Consider the following 20556-nt stretch of genomic DNA (forward strand, 5'->3'; position numbering starts at 1 on the left):
ACACTGCTTAAATCATCGCCCGACATAGGTGTATCTGCTGCTATAATCCTGTTTTTGTTTGGACATTTAATAACTGTTATCATGCATCTTGTAGTTCAGAGTTTATAGGGAAATACTCTGAAATCATTTCTATTGATTTCCATTCATTAACCTCCTTTGTCGCCTCCTAGACGACTTTTCTCGGGTGAAACTCTCTATCATCCATGGAAATCCATACGATGACTACATCAATGCTAACTACATGCCGGTGCGTACTGACACTCTCTGCTTCAGTCATCGCTTCAGAATTTAACAACATAACTGCTCATTCTTTTGCTTCATGCCGTGATGTTCAAACTATTCCACCTTCATCCACATTGAATCTGAGAGAAAGCTGAATGGGACAGATGTGTTGTGTTCTGTGATGATGTTTTTTGTTCGGCAGGGTTACAACTCCAGGAAGGAGTTTATTGCATCTCAGGGTCCTTTGCCCATCACAGTCAGCGATTTCTGGAGGATGATATGGGAGAAGAATGTACAGACCCTGGTGATGCTGACACGCTGTAACGAACAGGGACGAGTGAGTACAGACACAAACTTATACATACATACCTGTGCAGAGGCCCAACAGTGCCCTTGAATTCAATCACCAAATTGCACACCCTCATAGATATCAGTTATCAGATCCCTCAATATGCCTGGAAATGCACTATCTCACGATACTAAATAGGGTTAAGAAAAAATCCTAGATCTAAAATCGAAAATGTTGTTTGAAACAGACTAGAATGAGCTCATACCTCCACCAAGGCCTTTTTATGTACGGTCCATGGCCAAAGCCCAACAGTCCCCTGACATTAAATGCACGCACATGAGGGACTGTTTTCTCCTTACAGGTAAAATGTGAGCAGTACTGGGGTTTTGACACCAAGCACTGTGAAAACATCACTGTGACAACAACCTCTGACATACCACTGGAAGACTGGACCATCAGGGACTTTGACATTAAAAATGTAAGTGGCGACATGTTATACTGTATATATGCCAAGAAAAACACCTTTTTATCCATCTCCTACCAGTGCTTATTTGGGATCTGTTTTGAGTTTGTGTTGTTTCTTCCTCAGCTGAAAACTGCAGAGACACGCGCTGTGCGTCAGTTCCACTTCACGGCCTGGCCGGATCACGGGGTGCCAGAAACCACTGAGCTCCTCATCGACTTCAGACATCTGGTCAGAGAGCATATGGACCAGTACTCCAGACATTCTCCTACTGTGGTCCATTGCAGGTCTGACTGAACACACACACACAAACACACACACACACACACACACACACACACAAACACACACACACACACTTCTGCCTTCAATCCTATGGAACTGTCTTAGAAACATGAATCTGATGTTCTCCTTCTCTGTCCTGTGTTGTCTACCTTGTCTACTCCCAGTGCTGGTGTTGGTCGTACAGGTACCTTCATAGCCATTGACCGTCTGATCTTCCAGATTGAAAGGGACAATTGCGTGGACGTTTATGGCATCGTCCATGATCAGCGCATGCACCGGACCCTTATGGTGCAGACCGAGGTAGGACACGCTCATGTTCACTGTGGTTTTGATTGCATGTGTCTTCTTGTGCATGTTGGTTGGAATGATCCATGTGCTGCAGCTCAGAAAACATTTTGTATTTGTCGTTCCTGCAGGATCAGTATGTGTTCTTAAACCAGTGCGCCATGGACATCATCAGGTCAAGAACTGGAACCAATGTCGATCTAATCTACCAAAACCTCGCTGCGATGTCTGTTTACGAGAACATAAAACCCAAAAAAGGTGGTCAGAAAAACGGATACAGCAATGCATAGGTCAGAGAAGCTGCTCAGGTCTCTCTTCATTCTCTTAGCAATGAACTGAGCAGACATTGGTAAAAGGGAAGGCTCTAAATAGATTGTGCTGTATTTATTTTTATACCCGTGTCGTTCTCGTTAAGGAACTTGTAACTTTTCTGGATTTAAATGTGTTTCTTCTGGTATTTATTTGTTAAAAAATGTTGAATGTCTGACAATAGGGAAGAATGTTTATTGAGATTTGATGGTCACATAATCACAACATTTTTCAGACCGTGTGTAAACATCTGTCTTGGATTAGTTTGTATAAGTGATTGATTTTTTCTGCTTGCTTACTACTGTATATGACTTACTGTTGATTTCATTTTCAGCTCAGGTTATTTGTTGGATGCGTGTCAAGGCATTTTACATTCATGTTTGAAAAATTCTGAATGAGAAAAACATGGACTGTTGAGATTTTAACTTGTCATAGGAAACATGATGTTTTCTGCATCATATTTTTTGGAAGATTGTCTGATGCTTTTTGCACCTCTTTGACCAATTTAAACAATGTCTTTGAATAAAGTTGTGTTGTTGTTTGTTGTAGAATACGTTGTATTTGTATGCCCTGTAGTAAATGCACTGGATGCACTAGATTTTCTATACTTTCCACATTTTTACGTTTGTACGATTTTTTTGTTGTCAGTGTCTTTGATTATATTTATGCCTGTGCTTTGTGAAACTGTTCGGAACATTTTGCTGTTCGTCCTGCATCTGACTGTTGCAGGTCATTTTTTTAAGATTATGGGTCACATCATTAAACAAAAACTCAGGAATTCAAACAATGAAAAATGATGTTTTAGTGGTTAATGTGCTGTTTAGAAAATCCCTACTGCAACAGTGGGTGCTTTGCATTGTTTTGTCCGTCTTTTCTACATTGTTAATTCCTTATAGAAGCAACAGGGTTACATCACTTCCTGCTGCATATCTGCTCTCTCAGGGGAAACTTCCTGTGATGTTGAAACCACCAGAGGAGCAGAAGCTTTATTTTTTTCCTTCTAAAGGGCAGAATTTTCCACAAGGCGGGTTTTAATTTTTTTCTTCTAAAGATAAATGATGTGTGCAGTTACCCAGCAGTTTATTTTACAACCACCTTATAGAAATTGTTCTTAAAATGATTGAACGCACATTTTGAATAAAATACAACTGTAGCAAATAGTCGTTAGGATGTTTTTGAGATGCTTTATGAAATGCTTGCTGGTACAATGCAAAATTAAAATGTTATTATTAAGGTTTAAATATGTGTATACTGTTCAATTTGTGGAATAAAATGGTATTAAAAGATGTTACTACATTTTTCCTCAACATATGTTCATGTGTGTGGCTTGAATCTGTGTAAGTTTGGCATCGATCTCCTCTTGATAAGAATTCAGTCGCTTCAATATATATGCATTAAATGTAATAATATCATTTTCCCCCTCTTCAAAACTCATGTCGCAGAATACAGCCAGTTATGGTTCTGGATAAAATTGTACAACCCGACGATTCCTCCACCGAGAAGGTTATGTTTTCACCTCTGTCCATTTGTTTGTATGATGAAGACTACGCAAAACCGACATTACACTGTAGGGTTACACATTAACCCTAACCCTAACCCTAACTGATGAATTCATTCTGCAAATAGTTTCTGAGTTGTTTCAGTCAAATGGAAAATATCAGACGGATTCTGTGCTGCGTGCTGCAGAGGAGGATCGAGAGGTGGTGGTTGCACCTCTGCATTATTCAGAGCTCCATTAAGTTTGCAGGTAGCTAAGTGCACCCCCAGAGGATGAATAAATGATGCCATTTCTGTTTTCTATTTCATGAGGAAAAACACAGAGCGTCTTACGCACGTTTCAAAAAGTTCTTGTTCCACAGCTCTATCCTCCCATCAGACCTACACTATGAACAATATGATGGTGTTTTCACAGCAATCATTGTCACACGGTTCAGCAGATGATCCTCACAAGGGGGTAATGTGAGATTTGTCAACATGTTGTTTTCATTAAAAGCCTGATGTTTCCCAGATGCTCCACCCCCCCACTCCTCATCCTTGCTTCATGTCCGTGATCCACAAGTTGAAAATAGATTTGGCATTTGACCGCCTCTGTCTCGTTTCCTAGTAGTACACTGAGAGTTGAGGCCATTATGACGGGAACCTAACCTGCAAGTGGAAAATTTTAATAGGACTGGTGAAATTAAATGTGCCTGTAAATCCACGGTAATGGATTAGCTTCTGATTGAAGTGGTAATAGTTTTTTTTAGCTGTTTCAGGAAATACAAATTATAAATAAATGAGGGTTTGTGCTCATAGATGGATTTCCTGAGTGTTCTGTCAATGTGGCTGTTTGTGTTTGGCCTGTAGCAGAATATTAGCATTGGTTGTGTCACTTTATCTCACTTGACTAAAGTATGTTGAGGTCGGTAAAGCAGAGATGGACATTCAGTTTGAAGGAAGACACAGTGCAGTCACAATGGTCCCGCAATTCAAGGTAAGAAGACATGAACAACAGAGGAATCAGAGAAGAAGCTGTGAAACTTTGGTGTGGATGCAGATCAGATGTTCTCATTTTCATTAACATGGCGAGACAACATTTTTGTGAATTCCCGAAGAAATAAAACAGAGATCTTGATGAAAAAAATCTGGCATATTTTGGGGATGATATTTATTTACATAGAAACTTTTCATGTTGTATTAACAAAAATTTCTGTCTGTAAACACACGGAATTACAATATAAAGTAGTGAGAAAAGAAAAAGTCTGAATGATACAATAAAGAGTCCAGAGATCAACAAACAAACAAGACAATAACACTTTCAGGGATAAACAACAAACAAACTAATCAGTTCAAATCATTGTCTTTCTCAGACTATGAGCAGAGTGAACCCTCTTTCGAATACAAAACAATACAAACACCAAAAAAAATAAACATGCTTTTCCCCCACTAGTGAAACATCTTCTCAAACAAGTACCTAGAGGCACAAGAAGTAAAGTGACTGTTGGACTCATCGAATTTTCACAGGAGACAAAAGTCAAAGATCAGCTGCTTGTTTGGAGACAGAGCTGCTACTGGACCAGATGCTGTGCGGCCATCTCTCCACAGTGAGGCGCCATCATGCCTTCCAGTCTTCCGTATTTAAAGGCGGAAAGGCGGGATCAATGATTCACACATCGATTAAAAAGTGTTAAAAGAAAAGATGGAAGACTTTCTGTCTTTGATATTATTTTTACAATATTTATTATCCATTTAATACTCCCCCCCCCCCCGAGCTGTGGAATTCAATGGCTAATGTGCAATGCATTCCACTGTATATATTCTGTTTCAATTGTACATACAATTTCTAGAATATTTCTATTTTATACTTCCATGCTCTTATATTGCATGTTAACTTATTTATTACTTTTACCGATGTCTATTTTTGACTATCCCTATTATTACTGCACCACAGCAAATCTCCCCATTGTGGGATGAAGAGAGGATCATTTGATCTTTTCTTAGTAGCAGTAATTGATTATCAAAATCATTGCTGCCGATGATATCTTAAAGTATATAATGTAGGATGAATATGAAAAGGAAGGTGCAAAAGGGCGTGAATTGAACTTGTTTTTTGTAAAAAGAAAACATTAGGGCCACTATCTCTCTCTCTCTCTCTCTCTCTCTCTCTCTCTCTCTCTCTCTCTCTCTCTCTCTCTCTCTACAGCCTGTATTCACATTGTTTATACAGTGTTTATAAGATAGTGTCTGTTACTAAATATGATTTAATTTGTAATTCAAATAATTGGAGACTTTTAAAAGACTTGATGAATCAACTTTATATTGGCAGATTTAAAAAAAAAAACTGCAAGTCATAATTATGAGATACGAAGTCATTATTTTGAGTTTGTCATTAAAATGGATCTTAATTTGTTCTCATCCCAGTGGCGGAAATGGGTTTTTCCATAATGTACGTCACACAAACAACTGGATCTCGACGCTCGGTGTCTCCAGCGGCGAGGCGCCATTCAAGCAGCAGCAGCAGGTGCAGCGCGCTGCTGCGGCCACAGGTGTCGCCAGAATCCCCCGGTGTGGCGGCCACACAGACGGGCAGCGGGGCAGATGAGCCGCAGCAGCAGCAGCAGCAGCGGGAGGATCCAGTCAGTCCAGCCTCCACACTCTCCATGTTGAAACACAGCAACTTCTCCTCCAGCCGACTCTGATCCGTCCAGCACAGCCACTGCCCCCGCCGGCTAACAGTCCCGTGCTATGCCCGCTGGACTCGGGAGGAAGCCCGGAAACCACCGCAGGAGCGCCGCTGCCGACGCCGAGTGAGTTGGGTGTTGTAGCCGCTGTCTTTCCTCCGCCGCCCGCCGCCGAAAGATAACTTGCTCTTATTCGAGCCACTTCAACTAAAGTCTGCTCTATGTGCTAACTCGCGCTAACTAGCTTATATAGCATGGACTTGTAGAAAAGGGGAGGATGTGTTTTGTGTCGTATTTCAGAGTCTTTGTGGACATTTTTAACGACGCGCTGTTCGGAGGAATGTCTTCAGCCGTCGTAGTAACGTTATCTGTGTGTGTGTTAGCCGTCTGCCCCCGGTTAGTGGCTAGCGGTACTAGCTAGCTACATAAAGTAAAAAGCCCATCTCCACGTTAGCGGGGCACGCATGCGACTGCAGCCGGGCTGTCACTTGTTTTCATGGCAACCGCGAACCTAAACGATGTATAGGAGCGAGGTTTCACTTTCATTTCCTCATATTTAGTCCGCTCCTGCCGCGAGTGTACCGGCGAACCGATGTGGGGAAAACGGACCGGGGCTACCCCTAAATAACGGGGCATGTGGTGGAGCAGCAATCGCAGGGAATCACCACACACGCATTGCTGTCAGCGGTGCAACAAAACAACCCCCCATTACTCATAACACTCAGTTGTTGTGTCACGCAACGCACGACGTGTTGCATACTGTGTGCATGTGTAACGTGAAGACACAATGCGGTGTGAAAGGTGGTTTACAGGAGAGCAGGGAGGTGGGCAGACATTTAAAGGTCAAATAGCATATGCGGTGCAGGCCAAGACATCTTGAGGTTCAACTCGTTGCTGGTTCGATGCCAAAGCGGCAACCTTTTGTCATGTTCACCACCAGCACCAGCGTTATGACTGTCAACAGGCAGACACCTCTCTCTGCAGAGACCTCCCTCCTTAGGGCACTAGGGGATGTTGAGGGTTGTTAATAATGGATTGTAAGATTATACACGGGATGTGTTTGTCCAAAGTTCAGCTTCAAGAATGAACTTGATAGACAAGCTGCCAATATTGGCTTGTAGCTGTGTGTCTGCGTACATTTTAGCCAGGGAGAAGAAGAAATTACAGTACATTCATTGCCTAATGAGTGGCAAACAGAAAACGAGCTGTAAATACTCACAACACTACCAAATACTCACAGCATGACCAAATACTTGCAACACGATTAAATACTCGCAACACAACCAAATACTCAAAACACAACCAAATGCTCACAATACAGTCAAATGCTCAAAACACAAACAAATGCGCAAAACACAACCAAATACATACAACCCTACCAAATACTCAACACTTCTAAACACTAACAACACTGTCAAATACTCACAACACTTGTAAACACTAACAATAGTACTAAATACTCACAACACAACATATGCCACTTCACCTCATTTACCTCGGCCTATTCTCAGTGCAGACAAATATAGAAGAGCTCATCATCTTTAACGGTGTGGCATTGTGTGGAGTTGTGCTTTGCAAGACTTGAGAGTAACACAGATGTGCACTATAGTTAATAGTTAAAAAAGCTTACTGGAACGTGTCCCTCGAGAGAAGGCAATCCAAGCACAAGAGGAAATGATTACCAGACTGCTGGAAGTGAAGTGTGAGGTGATATTCGGGAAATTGCTGCAGAATGAGAAAAGACGGTTTAACAGGCCATCTCTTGTTCCTGACTTTCTCTTTTTCTCTCAAAGCTCTGCAAAGTCCTAATTTGCTATTGCTTTAGCCTCTCTGTGACCTGTATGCACCTTTAGTCGACCCAATCTTTCAGATTAGGTTATACGGAACAATAATGGGCTAATATCCAGTATTAGGATTCTCTGTCAGACTCACATTGGAGGACAAAAATTGATCTGATATTGAATGACCGCAAAATGCCCGACTGCAAGTGGTGCCAATAGCACAGATGATAACATATTAGACATTTGAAGGTCATTGATGCTGAGTGGCAATCGGAAGTGGGTCATAAGATCAATAATGACTGACACTACTTGCATTTGCCTCTGGTTTTGATAAAGTCTGCTTCAAAGAGTCAACATCTAATGTCCTTTGTTAGGAGGGACTCTTACAGGTTATGTGTGTAACATTTAAACAACCCTGGTTATTAATGACACTGGTGGCCGATAAGTGAACTGTACTCAGCATCCTGTTGCTTGTGCATGTGCTTGAACTCTGCAAGTGAGCAACCAAGCAGTGCTGTGACATACCTGAGACTCAATGTCATTGACCGGTACGTGTTGATTGATGAGGTAACTAAATATATATACAGTTTTTATAGTTATTATAGTTGGACTATAAACAATATCGGACTATAGACTATGCAGATGACTCTTCAGCAGCGTTATGGAAAAGCGGTAAAATGAAATGTGGAGGTCTGACTATTCTAGACTATTATAGTTTGACTAACATGGAGTTTATGTTGTGCTGGCAACTAGTCATGTGTTGACGGTTTGCAAGACAGCCACTATGTTATGGTACAACTTCTTTCCACATATTTGCAATAGAAAAGCATTCTCACACACTGTACCTTTTAATCCTTTGTAACCAAAACAAATAATCATATACTCATATATTATAATATACATATTCTTTATAATGATGGGAGGTTTTCAGTGATGATGTGTCAACACCCACGCATGTCTGGTCATACCACGTGACAGTCTACCTTGGACTAATCAGGCGGGGATATTTAATGGCATTGGTCCCTAAGCCTATCAACTTGAACTGTGGCTTTGCCCTGCCATGACTGACGAATGGAGAGAGAGCGTTTGTCAGTGAAGAGATGAAAGCATGGTGAGAATGTGAAGTGCTGTTTGACTCACATGCTGTGGGTTGTTAGTGCAGTTTCATCCTTGCTTTTTCTAGCAGGGAAGACACAGCAACAGATGTCCCAACTTCCATGCTGTGCTGTGAGGAATTCTCAGAAAATGTCCAACCACATACTGTACGTGTGGCTCTACAGAAGAAGACACTCAGGGGGGTCCTGGTAGTGTAGAGGATAAAGACACTGATTGTGTAGCGAAGGTCGTCCTCCCCTCTCTCTCTTATTTACATTAAAATCTCTAATATCCATTATAAGAACACAAGGATAAAAAAGAAAAAATGTTTATGAAAAGTACCCGCCCTGTGTCAGGATGTCAAAACTGGGGGAGGGGTGATCTTAATTTTTCTAAATTCAGTTGAGCAGTGTTAGGATTGTTTGTTATTAGAAATGATTAGCTGGATCTTTCTTTCAGCTTTTATTTGAACCTGTGATGCTATGGAAAGATAGGACATGTGAGGGAGAGTTGTCTATTGTTATTCTGTTCTATTTTAAGCTGCATTTTGCATGTGAAGTGCTTTATTTTACTTGTTGCTTCATGCTGAAAATGGATCTATGCATTGTTGGAAAAATACAAACTCAAATGCATTGTCTGAAGGGTAGACCATGCATTGGAAGGGCCTTATGCAAACTGTTCTCTGTGAACCTTTAAAATGAAGGAGAAAACTGTATTTAAGCAACGATGCATGATGTTCAGATGATGTATCTTCCTTTGAGACAGCACACAAGGGTTGGTATTCAAGTTTATTTATTTATTTAATTTATTTTCTTGGTATCAGTTGAATTGAAACTCTGGGCAAATTTTTTTCCGGTGTATCAAAAGTCTTAATAAGTAATTTTCCTAATTTCATTAGATCTATGACCTGTGAGTTTGGATCTGACTGCTCTTAACAGGGGAAAGTGTCCTACTCCGGGTGGCTAAGCACCGTTCCAGTTCCCCTGAGATGGAAATGCTTTCCCCGACATCTAGTGGGGGAATCTAGGTTAATACTGCCCCATATTGAATCCGTCTCTCTGCCCCCAGAGAGCAAATGCACTTTTAGCAGCTTCTATTGTGCCAAGATTCCCCTCCCTTGGTCCTGCAAAATGTTTTCGCCTGAGTTACTTTACAGCTGTAAGTTGCCCTTTATGTCTAAAAACAGGTTCCTCTCTCTCAGAATGTCACTTTGCCAGTGCCAACATTTTCATTTTATGACTGTATCATTAAATGGAGAAAAAGGCACATAAAGTGACATATGCTGTATGCTCCCATATAAAGTATCCAAATGCAAACATTGTTTACACAGACATCACACTTTACAAGCAACATTACATCACTGTGAATTTTGTCATGCCTGTTTGTGAGATGCAAACCCACTCTGGACCAAATATAGCTGTTTTAATATTAGCTATTCCTTATGCTAATGCCAGGGCTGTAACACCCTGTAATGTATGGAGACAGCCGTCCTTTTGTGACGGTCCCACGTTAATCTTGGGAAGCAGCTTCTTCTTTTCTCATTACAGCTGTGAGACAAAGACAAGCAGTTACTTTTTAAAGGCCTCGGAAACTGGAAACTCCTTTTCTATTATTAGATTTCATGTTGGTTGCAGTGTGATTATAATGCTACCTATGTAATGTATCTTGGTTGATCAGCGACAAGCGAATTCAAGTCTACATCTGCTACGTAAAGGTCATGAGGTCTATGTTTTTCCTTCAAAAAACAGTGGATAACAGAACAATAACAATGATGCTGTACCAAAATCACAATATTTTAGGTCGACAGCCGGCTGATCTCAAACTGAGCAAAATAGCCTTCTCTTAATAGCCGCTGGATCTCAATGGACTAAGGAGCCTTTTTACTACTGTATAATAAAGGTGTTGTTTATACCTTTTCTACCTTTTTTACTCTCCAGTGAAGCATCCATAGAGAGCCAGTCTAAACTAGATTGTGTGACTATGAAATGTTATTTGGACGCAGCAGTAAGTGACTTTGAGTTCAGATACATTAAGACATGTTGGTAATAAGCATTAACAGATCATTTGAGACAACATTCATCTGCAGCTCCTCGGGTTTAGCTCAGTGTTGCTGTCGCCCTTTAAATTAATAAACATTTCCAGCGGTTCGCTATATCAGCTTTTACTAATTAAACTTAGTCCCCTGTTGGTTGTGTACTCTCTGCACACTGTTGTCAGTGTCGTCAAAGATTGTTTGTGAGAGAAGAACTGCCACTCTGTCACCATTGTACAAGCAGGAGGGATTTGAGTGATTACAACAATTCCAACATTTGATTGAGACATCTTTTTTATTGAGGATCATATCACTGTCAGGGATTTCATTCTCCCAACTAAACTTTCATTAATATTTATGATATTTTATTTGCTATATAAATCCATGAGGCTGACACGTATTCATATTTGAACTTAAACACAGAATTTCCTGCCACAACCTTTGTCACATCTATTCTTAAGGTCGATAACATATATATTTTGTGTTTTCCTCACCTCATCCTGCCTCTTACTTACATACCCATGTCACACACACAAATTTAGGGTTTGCTATTCACCCCGTGACCCCTTGACGTTTGTTCTTAGTCTGCTGGGTATGGTGTGTGTATTTATAGAGCAGGTTTAACACCATAGATCCACTGCTCTTCTTTTCACAGAGGCAGTTACTGCCGGAGCATTCTCACGGTAGCTAGTGCCTCTGCAATCGATATCCACCTCTCACTCATCTCAAGCTAAATGTATGGAGCTGCTGCTTGTGTAAAAGCTTCCAATTTTACTCTGGACCCTGTGTTTTTACTTTGTGGGTATAGTTTTCTAAAGACCCCCAAACAGGGATCAAATATTCTACAAATTACCTTTTGCGAGGCCTCAACGCACATGTCGTTCTTCATATCCTCATTTGTTTCATATCCGTATCTGCCCGGCCGACCTTGCAGAGAGATTTTGTAATGTACACAGTCCCAGAAAATGATTGGCACCATGAGGCACACACCACACATCAAATGCCTATAATCTTCAGTTTCAAGGGATAAGCTGCAGTGTCTGTTTTGCGTTTACAGCAGGTTTGTTGTAGGTTTATGACATTCTTTTATCAGAGTTTTTATTATGAAAGAGGTGATACTGAGAGGCTTGATTACGTCATGGTTTTAACATCATCCTGTTAAAGCCCTCGTTGGAGGGTCATCTTGGTGCTCTGTGCAGACTGAATCAGCTTGGCTCTAATTTTTGGTATCTGGCGACTGATGTTTTCTTGTCATGACATTTTATTGGCTTCAAACAAATCAGTTAATTACTATTAATATAGTGAAACAATGCTTTTGATTTAGATACTGAGCACTCAAGTTTCAGCGTTATATTTGTGTGTCTCTCCGTGGAGTAGTCAGGTGAGGGGTAGACACTGCGTTGAATTACACGCAAAGGAAACTTTTGCTCAAATGTAGCCGTCCTTGCCAAGCAGCTTTAAGAAACCAAGCATCATCTTAACCTTTAAGAAAGACCTTGAATTTCACAGCATGGACGGTTTCCATGAAATGGGATCATTGTCTCACTTCAGTTTTAAATTTATACTCCGCAAATCTATAAGGCTCACCGCGTGTATGTGAAAGGTGGCTTTAAAAGGGTTGCAGTGGCCATAAACAGTTTGAATTATGTTTTTACAATGATTTTCTCATGGTATCACTCAGGAAAACATTCATTGAAACTCAGCTTTTATCTGTCCACTCTCCATCTCTCTCGTATTCATCTCCTTTCTTCCAGCCATCTGCTTTTGCTCTTTTGTACTCAGACAGACACGGCCAGGTCTGATCTTTCTGCCGAACTCACACAGATAAAATTAATATTGATCCTCTAATCTTTCTCCCAGTATGTGAGCAAACAAGTGGATTTTTGTAAAATGTCAGAGAATTCCTTTAAGTGCCAGGTTATGTTGCTTTTGTTGATGCAGCGCTTCCATATCTACTCCATCCAGATCGACGCAGTGAAGTGGACTGATGGTCGATCTGATTGGATTCACAGTCTTTTTCCTGTCCTGGGTTGATATTACTCTGCTTTAGTGAACAGACATCTCTGTCAGGGGGATGGAAACTTAATTGAATGCTATTGATGTTTAAGTCTTCGATTAACTCCCATGAGGGAGTGACAGAGAATAGAGGGTGAGCATAAAAGTGAATGGAGCAAACAGAAACTTATGTAATGTTTAGTAGAACCACACCATAGTATTGGCGTGTTAAGACACATTGTTCTCCCTCTCCTGGCACCGAACTCTAATAAAAGCTGCTTTGCTATTATTCTTCAGTAACATTTGATGATAAACCTGGTGATCACATCCTTATTTAAAAACTTTATCCACCCACAACCACAGTTCACTTATGAACCCCATCATATAGTTAATATATGCACAATTGTGGGCATTAAGTTGAGTAGAATGTAGAATTGTGGGCTCTAAGTTGAGAAAAAGACAAATGTAAATGGTCATTATATAATTTTTTTTTTTCCACAGTGAAAATGGCTGAGCCAGTGCTTTAAAAAAGGCTGCTGATATAATTAGTGTACAGCAGTACATTATCTAGAGTAAAGGCCAGTGTGACATTTACTTACAGTATGTGACTCCTCAGGCTGCGCAGGGCAAACTTGTCCCGGTAAACGTAAATGACATTGTCGTTGATCACTTGAAGTTACAGTATAACTATTTTTCTTCCTTTACTTCAACTTGCGACTTAAACTTCATAAATATCTGTCATAATGTGTTTTTGTCTATATTATGTCCCATCATTCTTGTCCAGAACAAAGTATTGGGACGTCGGGCCTTGTTGTCGTTTACTGTTGGGCTCATTTAGCTGGATCCCGTTCAACAGTTGTTGTTAGTTTTATTGTATTAACTCAGAGTTAAACCTAATTTGAAAGACAACAGGACAGCAAAGTGGGAGGGCATTTGGGTGTACTTAATAGTGGGTGCCCAAGACCCAGTGCCATTCCTGTAAAGTCTGTGTCTCAAGCGTCTAATTTTTCTGCATTCATGCAGGGAGAGTGATTAGGTTTATGGTCTGTTTTGTCTTGGATTGGAGTAGGGGTGGGGAGCTTTCCTCTATAAAGGGCCATTTCATTTTATAACGTCTTGGGCCATGTTGAATTACTGAACACATATATCACACTCACCTCTCTAATGCTATGGCTGGAACTGCTGTTCTCTTTGGTGAGGCGTCTGATGTCAGATGGAATGATGATGCTACTCACGGCTGGTTTCAGCCAAAACAAGGTGCTCAGAAGACCTCCCAGTTTTGGTAGTGCCATGTGAGGCTAACAAATACAGTAATTCATCCCTAGTATCAAACTCGGTGCTAACTTTGGTCAGTTGGTTGGTATATATGACTGCTATTTATTTATCTGATATTTCTTACACACAACATAACATTGGACAATGAGATGTGATGAAAATATTTATGTAGCTCAAAACCACATTAACAATAAATGCATCCTGACAAAGTACAAGTATATCTGCAACTCATAGCAAAGATCTGTAGCCCAAAGATTTGCCAAAAGATTATTAGTCATTAGTTAGTATCCGTTTTGCCTGAGTTTCTCACCACTACAATTGTCTCAGTTGAAGCACATGGCCTTCGTATTGTTTTCCCTAATTGAGCCAGAGACACAACTGTAAATCAGTGGGAAAGGATCTGGCCTGGACTCCTGTGAGTCAGTCTTGGCTCTCTGCAGGGAAAGTTGGCGAGTTGACGGTTCTCTGATGTAAATGTGACTTGGTTGTATGCTTGGAGAGAAGCTCGCAGAGCACTGGTTATGCAATATGCATGTGGCAGTGTTTCACCCTGTATAGATTTCAATTTGCAGAGCCAGTGTGGCTAATTGTTCCCTTTCTGAGTTCAATTTGGCTCCTTTGCTAGAAGCTACAAGAAAAAATTTAAAAGTAAAAGACAGCACCACAGGTCTCTAAACCAAATTATAGTTTTGAACACTGGCTCTCTTGAGCCAATGCTGTGCTCTTTTCCTCCGGTCTTTGGTCCTGTATTGAATGAAGGGTTTCTACGTGGCATGTGGTTCATCTCTTATGAACAGTTACTTAAACATCTGGTCTCAGTGAGGAAATGTAGGGCAGTGTGTGTATGAGCATTTGGACGGAGTTCTTTCCTCCGATTCATGCCACACTCTGGGTCATCGTGTCTTCCTTCAGTTTTCTCTCTTTTTACCTGCACACATTGTACATTTTGTCATTCTTGTATGTGTGTCAGGTCATACAAATCTGTCTTCTCTTATTTTGATAATGCCATGCCCTCTGAGACCATCCTCACTTACCCTTTCCCCCTCTCTTCTCCATGTCTTTATGTTTTCCTCTCGTTGCTGTCTCCGTTTGGCTCCGTCTCCCCTGCACCGCCTCTCCCCTTTGTCTTTGTCCCTCAAACGCCGTCAGCTCTGGGACTCTCTCTCAGTTCACTTCTGATTTAGGTTAGACATACTCGAGTGTTATGGCTTCCTCCTTTTCTTAGCGATAGGATTTAAAGGCACAGATTCCTCCGTGATACCCAACCAATTTAACACTTGTTGGCTTCCTGTTAGGTCATCAGCTGAGGTGTTTTCCACAGAGATACAAGTTTTTATATTTCATTTCATATTGGTATATGACTGAAATATAGTTACGGCATCTGTTGTGACTATTTAATGTGTATGTTGTGTATTAGGGGTATATGTGTTTGTGTGCTTACTGTTGTATGATTTGATGTGCTTTTTGTTTTTGGATTTGTTGATTATCTCACACCCCAGCTGTTGGAGAATGCATTGTTCTCTCTCTCTTAAGAGGCATTTTAAGGAAAACAAAAGGCCACAATGGGATGTTGAATTCACAATTATTAAACATTACAAGATATGTCAAGTACCGATTAGAACGAGAGACCATGTTTAAATAAAAATAACAATTATGATCTTTTAATATGAACATTATACTGTCACACAGGAGTCAGATACCTCCAGTTACTCTGGATACATATTGCACCAAGGTGTGTATCTGTTTAGTGTTAGCGTTGCAGTAATGCTCTGTAAATGTGGTGCTTTGTCTTAGTGTCTCATTGTTTGGATATGGTTATTTGTAACCGTTGGTGTGTTTCTGTTGACTTAATAAACACACAATGAATAGAATCCTGTTTCTTACCACGTAATATCATTTCACATGCTACCAGCTAATCTGTTACTTCCTCAGAGTTTTTTTTTCATTTATTTGGATCCATGATCGTTCAAGTCGTTCTTTTGCCCCAAATCTCCAGTAGCTGGTGACTAGCTGCTACTATCCGAGGGTGGGGTGTGTGTGCAGGTGGCAAACAGATTATGCACTTGGCCCAGGGTGACGTCAGCGGCTCCCTTAGGGCTGGGAATGGGTGGGGTCCTGCTCTCCTTAGCATAGTGGTGTGAACAGGAGGAGCATGGGAAGAGGAGACACTGGGAGTAAGGCGGTTTGTACTGTGTCAGTAAAAGTGAAACCTTTCTCCTACTTTTGTACCTCTGCAGGTGAGACAGGCTGCACCCACAAAGGATCCTGGATGCGGTGTCTCCTGCGGCTCAGGTGAAAGGTAAGCTGAGCTTTCACCTGTTGGCCCCCTCTTTAATGTCTTAATAATACATATGCTTAATTAAATGGGTTAGCTGTCTGCAAGCTTCAATTAATTAAAAAGGCTTGTGCCACTCATATGCTAGAGTTAGAGGTTAAGGTTTGATTTGAAGACCTGTTTTCTTTCACGTGTCAGTCTAATTTCAAACTGACATAAATATGAGCACATTTTCACCTAGGGCTGCCAGGAGGCATAACTTACTTTCGGAGCAGAAGAGAGAATTAGAGCACGTCTCTTAAGGTGTGGAATAGATGTACTCTGTGTTTATGCCAGGTTTTTATTACATTTTAACATAGCTGCTTAGAGCTGTTTGATTTAGTGTCGCACCACAAGGCTGTTTTAGTGTCTTCTGTGTGTCCTTGTGAGCAGTTGTGTGCTGATGTTCAGAGTACAGTGCAGCATTAAAAGGAGGGGAACGGTCTGACAGAGCTCTGCAGCTTACAGGGTGTGTCAGGTTCATTTGGGTTAGAAGGGAGTAAATGTTTGAGGTTGCACAAGGACAGTTGGCTACAGAGTTATACTTCAGAGAGATCCTCAAAGCTGCATAGCCGGCAGTTTGCCTGGACTACGTGTTGATCTTTTATACAGTGGCAGAAAAAGGGTAATGACTAGTTGCTGTTCCTTTTTTCAGCCCACCATCCTTATTACGCTGTGCGTTTTTGGTCTCTACTGGAAGGATAAGTGGACCAGTCTTTTTTTGTATGTCGGCCAGTACTAGACAGTCAGCTGTTCAGCACATCTGTCCATTGGGCATAAAGATGGAAACTTAGTCAGATGGATTTATCCTTCTTACTGTTGGTGTGGAGGAATCAGAGTGACACAGTTATCAAACAGTCTGTTCTTTTGGTATAACCTTGTGCTAACGTCAGTACTTCACTTTTCCTTCCAACCCTGAGATGGTAGCAGGCTGTACTGTGGCAGTTATGAAAAAAAAGAAACACTTGCCTGCTTATATCAGTCAGGAAGTGTTTGAAAACAGCCTTGCTCAAGCTGTTTATCTTGGCATGTGGGCGTAGGATGAAGACGAATTAGGTTTAACAGCAAATTACTCATTAACCAGGTAAAACGTCTCAACCTGCAGCGAGTAGATCACACCCAGGCTACTCTCATCAGGTTATTCAAACTCTGTTTTACTACGATAGTAAAATAATGGACATAAATACCTGACAGTTTATCTCCTTGTCGACCGGTTACATAGCTCCCTTATCTTTTTTTACATTCCATGAATAAGCCTCCACATTGTCCACACAATGTTGTGTCCAGTCACTAGGAATAGAATTTAAAAAAAGTATATCCTCTGGCTCAGCATGGGTCTTATATTCTCTCGTGTCCACTCTCCCACATCAGCAGTGAATCACTCTGGCTTGGCTTTGTTTGTGTCAGCTATTCAACCCTAAGTGTTGCTGCTAGGTACACAGACACCAACCATCACCTGTATGTCTGTTCCTTTGTCTCGCACTTCTGCTTGACTTCAGCAGTTTTAACTAGTTTTTCTTCTGCACTGAAATGTTAAAACTGTAGTAGCCAAATAAAGGAAACTCATAGTTTAAAGCTTGATTTCCTTCATCTTTAGTTGGCTGTACAAAGGGATAACAATATAAATAGACATATAGAAATTGTGTTTAATAGCAGGACGGCTCTGCCTTCCGTGTTTCGTCTTTTCTGTGTCTAATACTTATCATTTGATCAATGAGATATGATAATAGAAGAATCTTTACTCGCTCTTCAACAAGGACATTTTCCTTCTTGCAGCAGCAAAGAGGATACTATAAGAAGTAATAAACAAGTAAACATCATGAAATATGAAATAGCAACACTGTAAACACGAGGAATTATAAAAATAGCAATAAACGATATAATACATTACTCAATGTAAGATGGAATAATGAGATCTATGGGTCATACCCTATATTAGCTGAGGTCCATATGGTCTTACACAATCGAGCCACTTCATGAAATAGTATTCATACATTCAGAGCCTGAACAGTAATCCAAATTGGTTGTCAGGCAGAATACATTATGGGGAATGTTAGTGATGCTGAATATCACCTATAATGACTAAAGTAGAACTCCATTCACAGAAAGCAGAGTACCCAGCCTCCTCTTTTGATCAGAAAAGCAAATTGCAATTTTATGAGGTCAATTCTGAGGGAGCCAGAGATATATTTATGTTTCTTTATGTGTTCCTGATGGTCGGAGAGTGACTTTATCTCTGAGACTCTCGCTGTCTATTAGTGAAAGGTGAAAACCAATCAGGTATGACAATTCTTTCTAAAACAGCCAACACAGCTCGCCACGGTGGAGATTTAGCTTTCCATTTTATTAAGAGGGCAGTGGAAGTGGTGGAGAACTGTCTGCAGGGTTAGGTATCAATTGGGAAAGGTGAATAAACATAACGCCAGTGAGTTGTGTGTATGATTACCACTCTGATTAGGACAAGTCGAGGTATCTGTCAGTGAAAACCCTGGGAGCTGCTGTCGGCTTCTATAAAAGTCCCTGTCAAAGTGGGGTTGATGAAGGGACACAGAGAGGGCAGGTGGCAGACAGGGGGGGATGGACAGGCTGTGGGACATGTTGATCTGTTGACCAAAACTTTGAATTATCATTACTTGCAGACAGACAGTGCCACAAATTTCCCATTTCCTGCTGTTAAAAACATGTAAAGCACTTGTGCTAACAGACTCCTGGTGTTGACAGGCGGTACAACTTAACCCTCATACAACTAATTCCATTAAATAGTTCACACTTCTCTGTGCATTTTTATTTATGGTATAAATGCCTGCTGTTTGTTTTAATGAATATAAAATGCTGGAGAACAATCAGAACAGTTCAGTCATTAGATCTTCAGAAGATGTCTAGCCACATTACATTAAGTTCATTTAGCTCCTTTAGCCGGCTTGTGACAAGACTATCAAGTGGCTGCTGGGACAAAGAGCAGAACTTGCACTCCTAGCAGGTTGACCCAATTACCTTCCATTAAATGCTTTACACATCGAGTCTCGCTGTGGCAGTATCAATTCATGCCGGGTATGAGAGCACCCAGCAGTCCAATGCAGAGCCAACTTTTAGTTTTTAAAGAGTTTCTTTATCCAGGATAAGTGAGGCAGGCAGGCAGGCAGTGGAGCTGGTGTGGAGCTAAATTTGTTCCCTCTTTCACCGTCCCTCACTGGGAAGGAGACCCATGCTGAGATCGCAGGTGGGAGGAGGTTGTCAACTTGTGGATGACACCAGTTTTCTCGAGGTGATTCTAGTCAATGCAGTTAAAGTTTGGGTAAATTGCATCTGTCTGCTCGTGCTGCATTGACAAGGTGCAGTCTCTTTTGCTGTATTTTTCTTAATAATGGCATGCATTTTCCACAATTTCTTTCCATTTAAAATGTGTCTGACTGTAAGCTTTATGTTTTTTTTGTTCAGGGGAGACATGTTTTGCCTGTTACACGGACTTGAAAGGGGAAAAAAACATTATCTTTTAGTAATTTATTTTAAATTAACACCTTTTTTTTTGCTATCCAAATTTATTTTCTAGAACCTAAACTGAAAATGCAACGGAAAATATACAGTAGATGTTATCTCTATCTCGCCGCCAACATCCACCAACCTTGTGTGAAAATTCATGTATGTTTGTATAATAGCTAATACTTGGATACAATTCAAAACTTACAAGGAACTCTAGTCTTTTGCATATTTTCCTCTTGATCTTGTTTTTTCCCTAGATTGTTAATTCATAAGGTTGTATAGCTTCAGTGTAGGCCACGTTTTTTGCTCAAGATTAATACTTCTCTTAGATATAGGGCTGCATGATTTCTATTCCAATTTGAACGGTGTGCAGGACGAATGACAGACAGGAAATTGATGTCACATCATAGAAGTCATAATTTGTAAATATCTGGCAGCTGGTCATTGATTAAATGGGATATCACAGCCTGAAGAGTCTGTAATGGGCATCAACCCCCTGCCTCCCACTTGGCTGCTCTTTGTTTTAGCATCGTTAATTAAAATCATTTATCCGACACCTTGTCATCTATTA

At 40.7% G+C, this 20556-nt stretch overlaps 2 protein-coding genes across 3 annotated transcripts in view; both read left to right on the top strand.

Moving 5' to 3' along the window:
• The window catches only part of ptprjb.1 (protein tyrosine phosphatase receptor type Jb, tandem duplicate 1), a 49982-nt gene extending 46842 nt beyond the window's left edge, over nt 1–3140 (top strand). The window contains exons 40-45 of the mRNA XM_034588008.1: nt 171–247; nt 425–559; nt 873–989; nt 1101–1261; nt 1424–1559; nt 1676–3140. Coding sequence (XP_034443899.1) covers nt 171–247; nt 425–559; nt 873–989; nt 1101–1261; nt 1424–1559; nt 1676–1834 — 785 coding nt within the window. The 3' untranslated portion in view covers nt 1835–3140. The remainder of the gene's footprint in view (nt 1–170; nt 248–424; nt 560–872; nt 990–1100; nt 1262–1423; nt 1560–1675) is intronic.
• A 2747-nt stretch (nt 3141–5887) lies between these two features.
• Nucleotides 5888–20556, top strand: part of osbpl5 (oxysterol binding protein-like 5) — a 39039-nt gene continuing 24370 nt past the window's right edge. Inside the window, exons 1-2 of one of the 2 annotated variants that reach the window (XM_034588297.1) lie at nt 5888–6139; nt 16429–16490. The gene's annotated coding sequence lies outside the window, so the exon portion shown is untranslated. Of the gene's footprint in view, nt 6140–16428; nt 16491–19752; nt 19771–20556 lie in introns of those variants that run through there. The other variant, XM_034588298.1, reaches the window with a different exon arrangement.

Source organism: Hippoglossus hippoglossus, chromosome 6, assembly GCF_009819705.1.
Source record: "Hippoglossus hippoglossus isolate fHipHip1 chromosome 6, fHipHip1.pri, whole genome shotgun sequence".
Taxonomy (NCBI): Eukaryota; Metazoa; Chordata; class Actinopteri; order Pleuronectiformes; family Pleuronectidae; genus Hippoglossus; species Hippoglossus hippoglossus.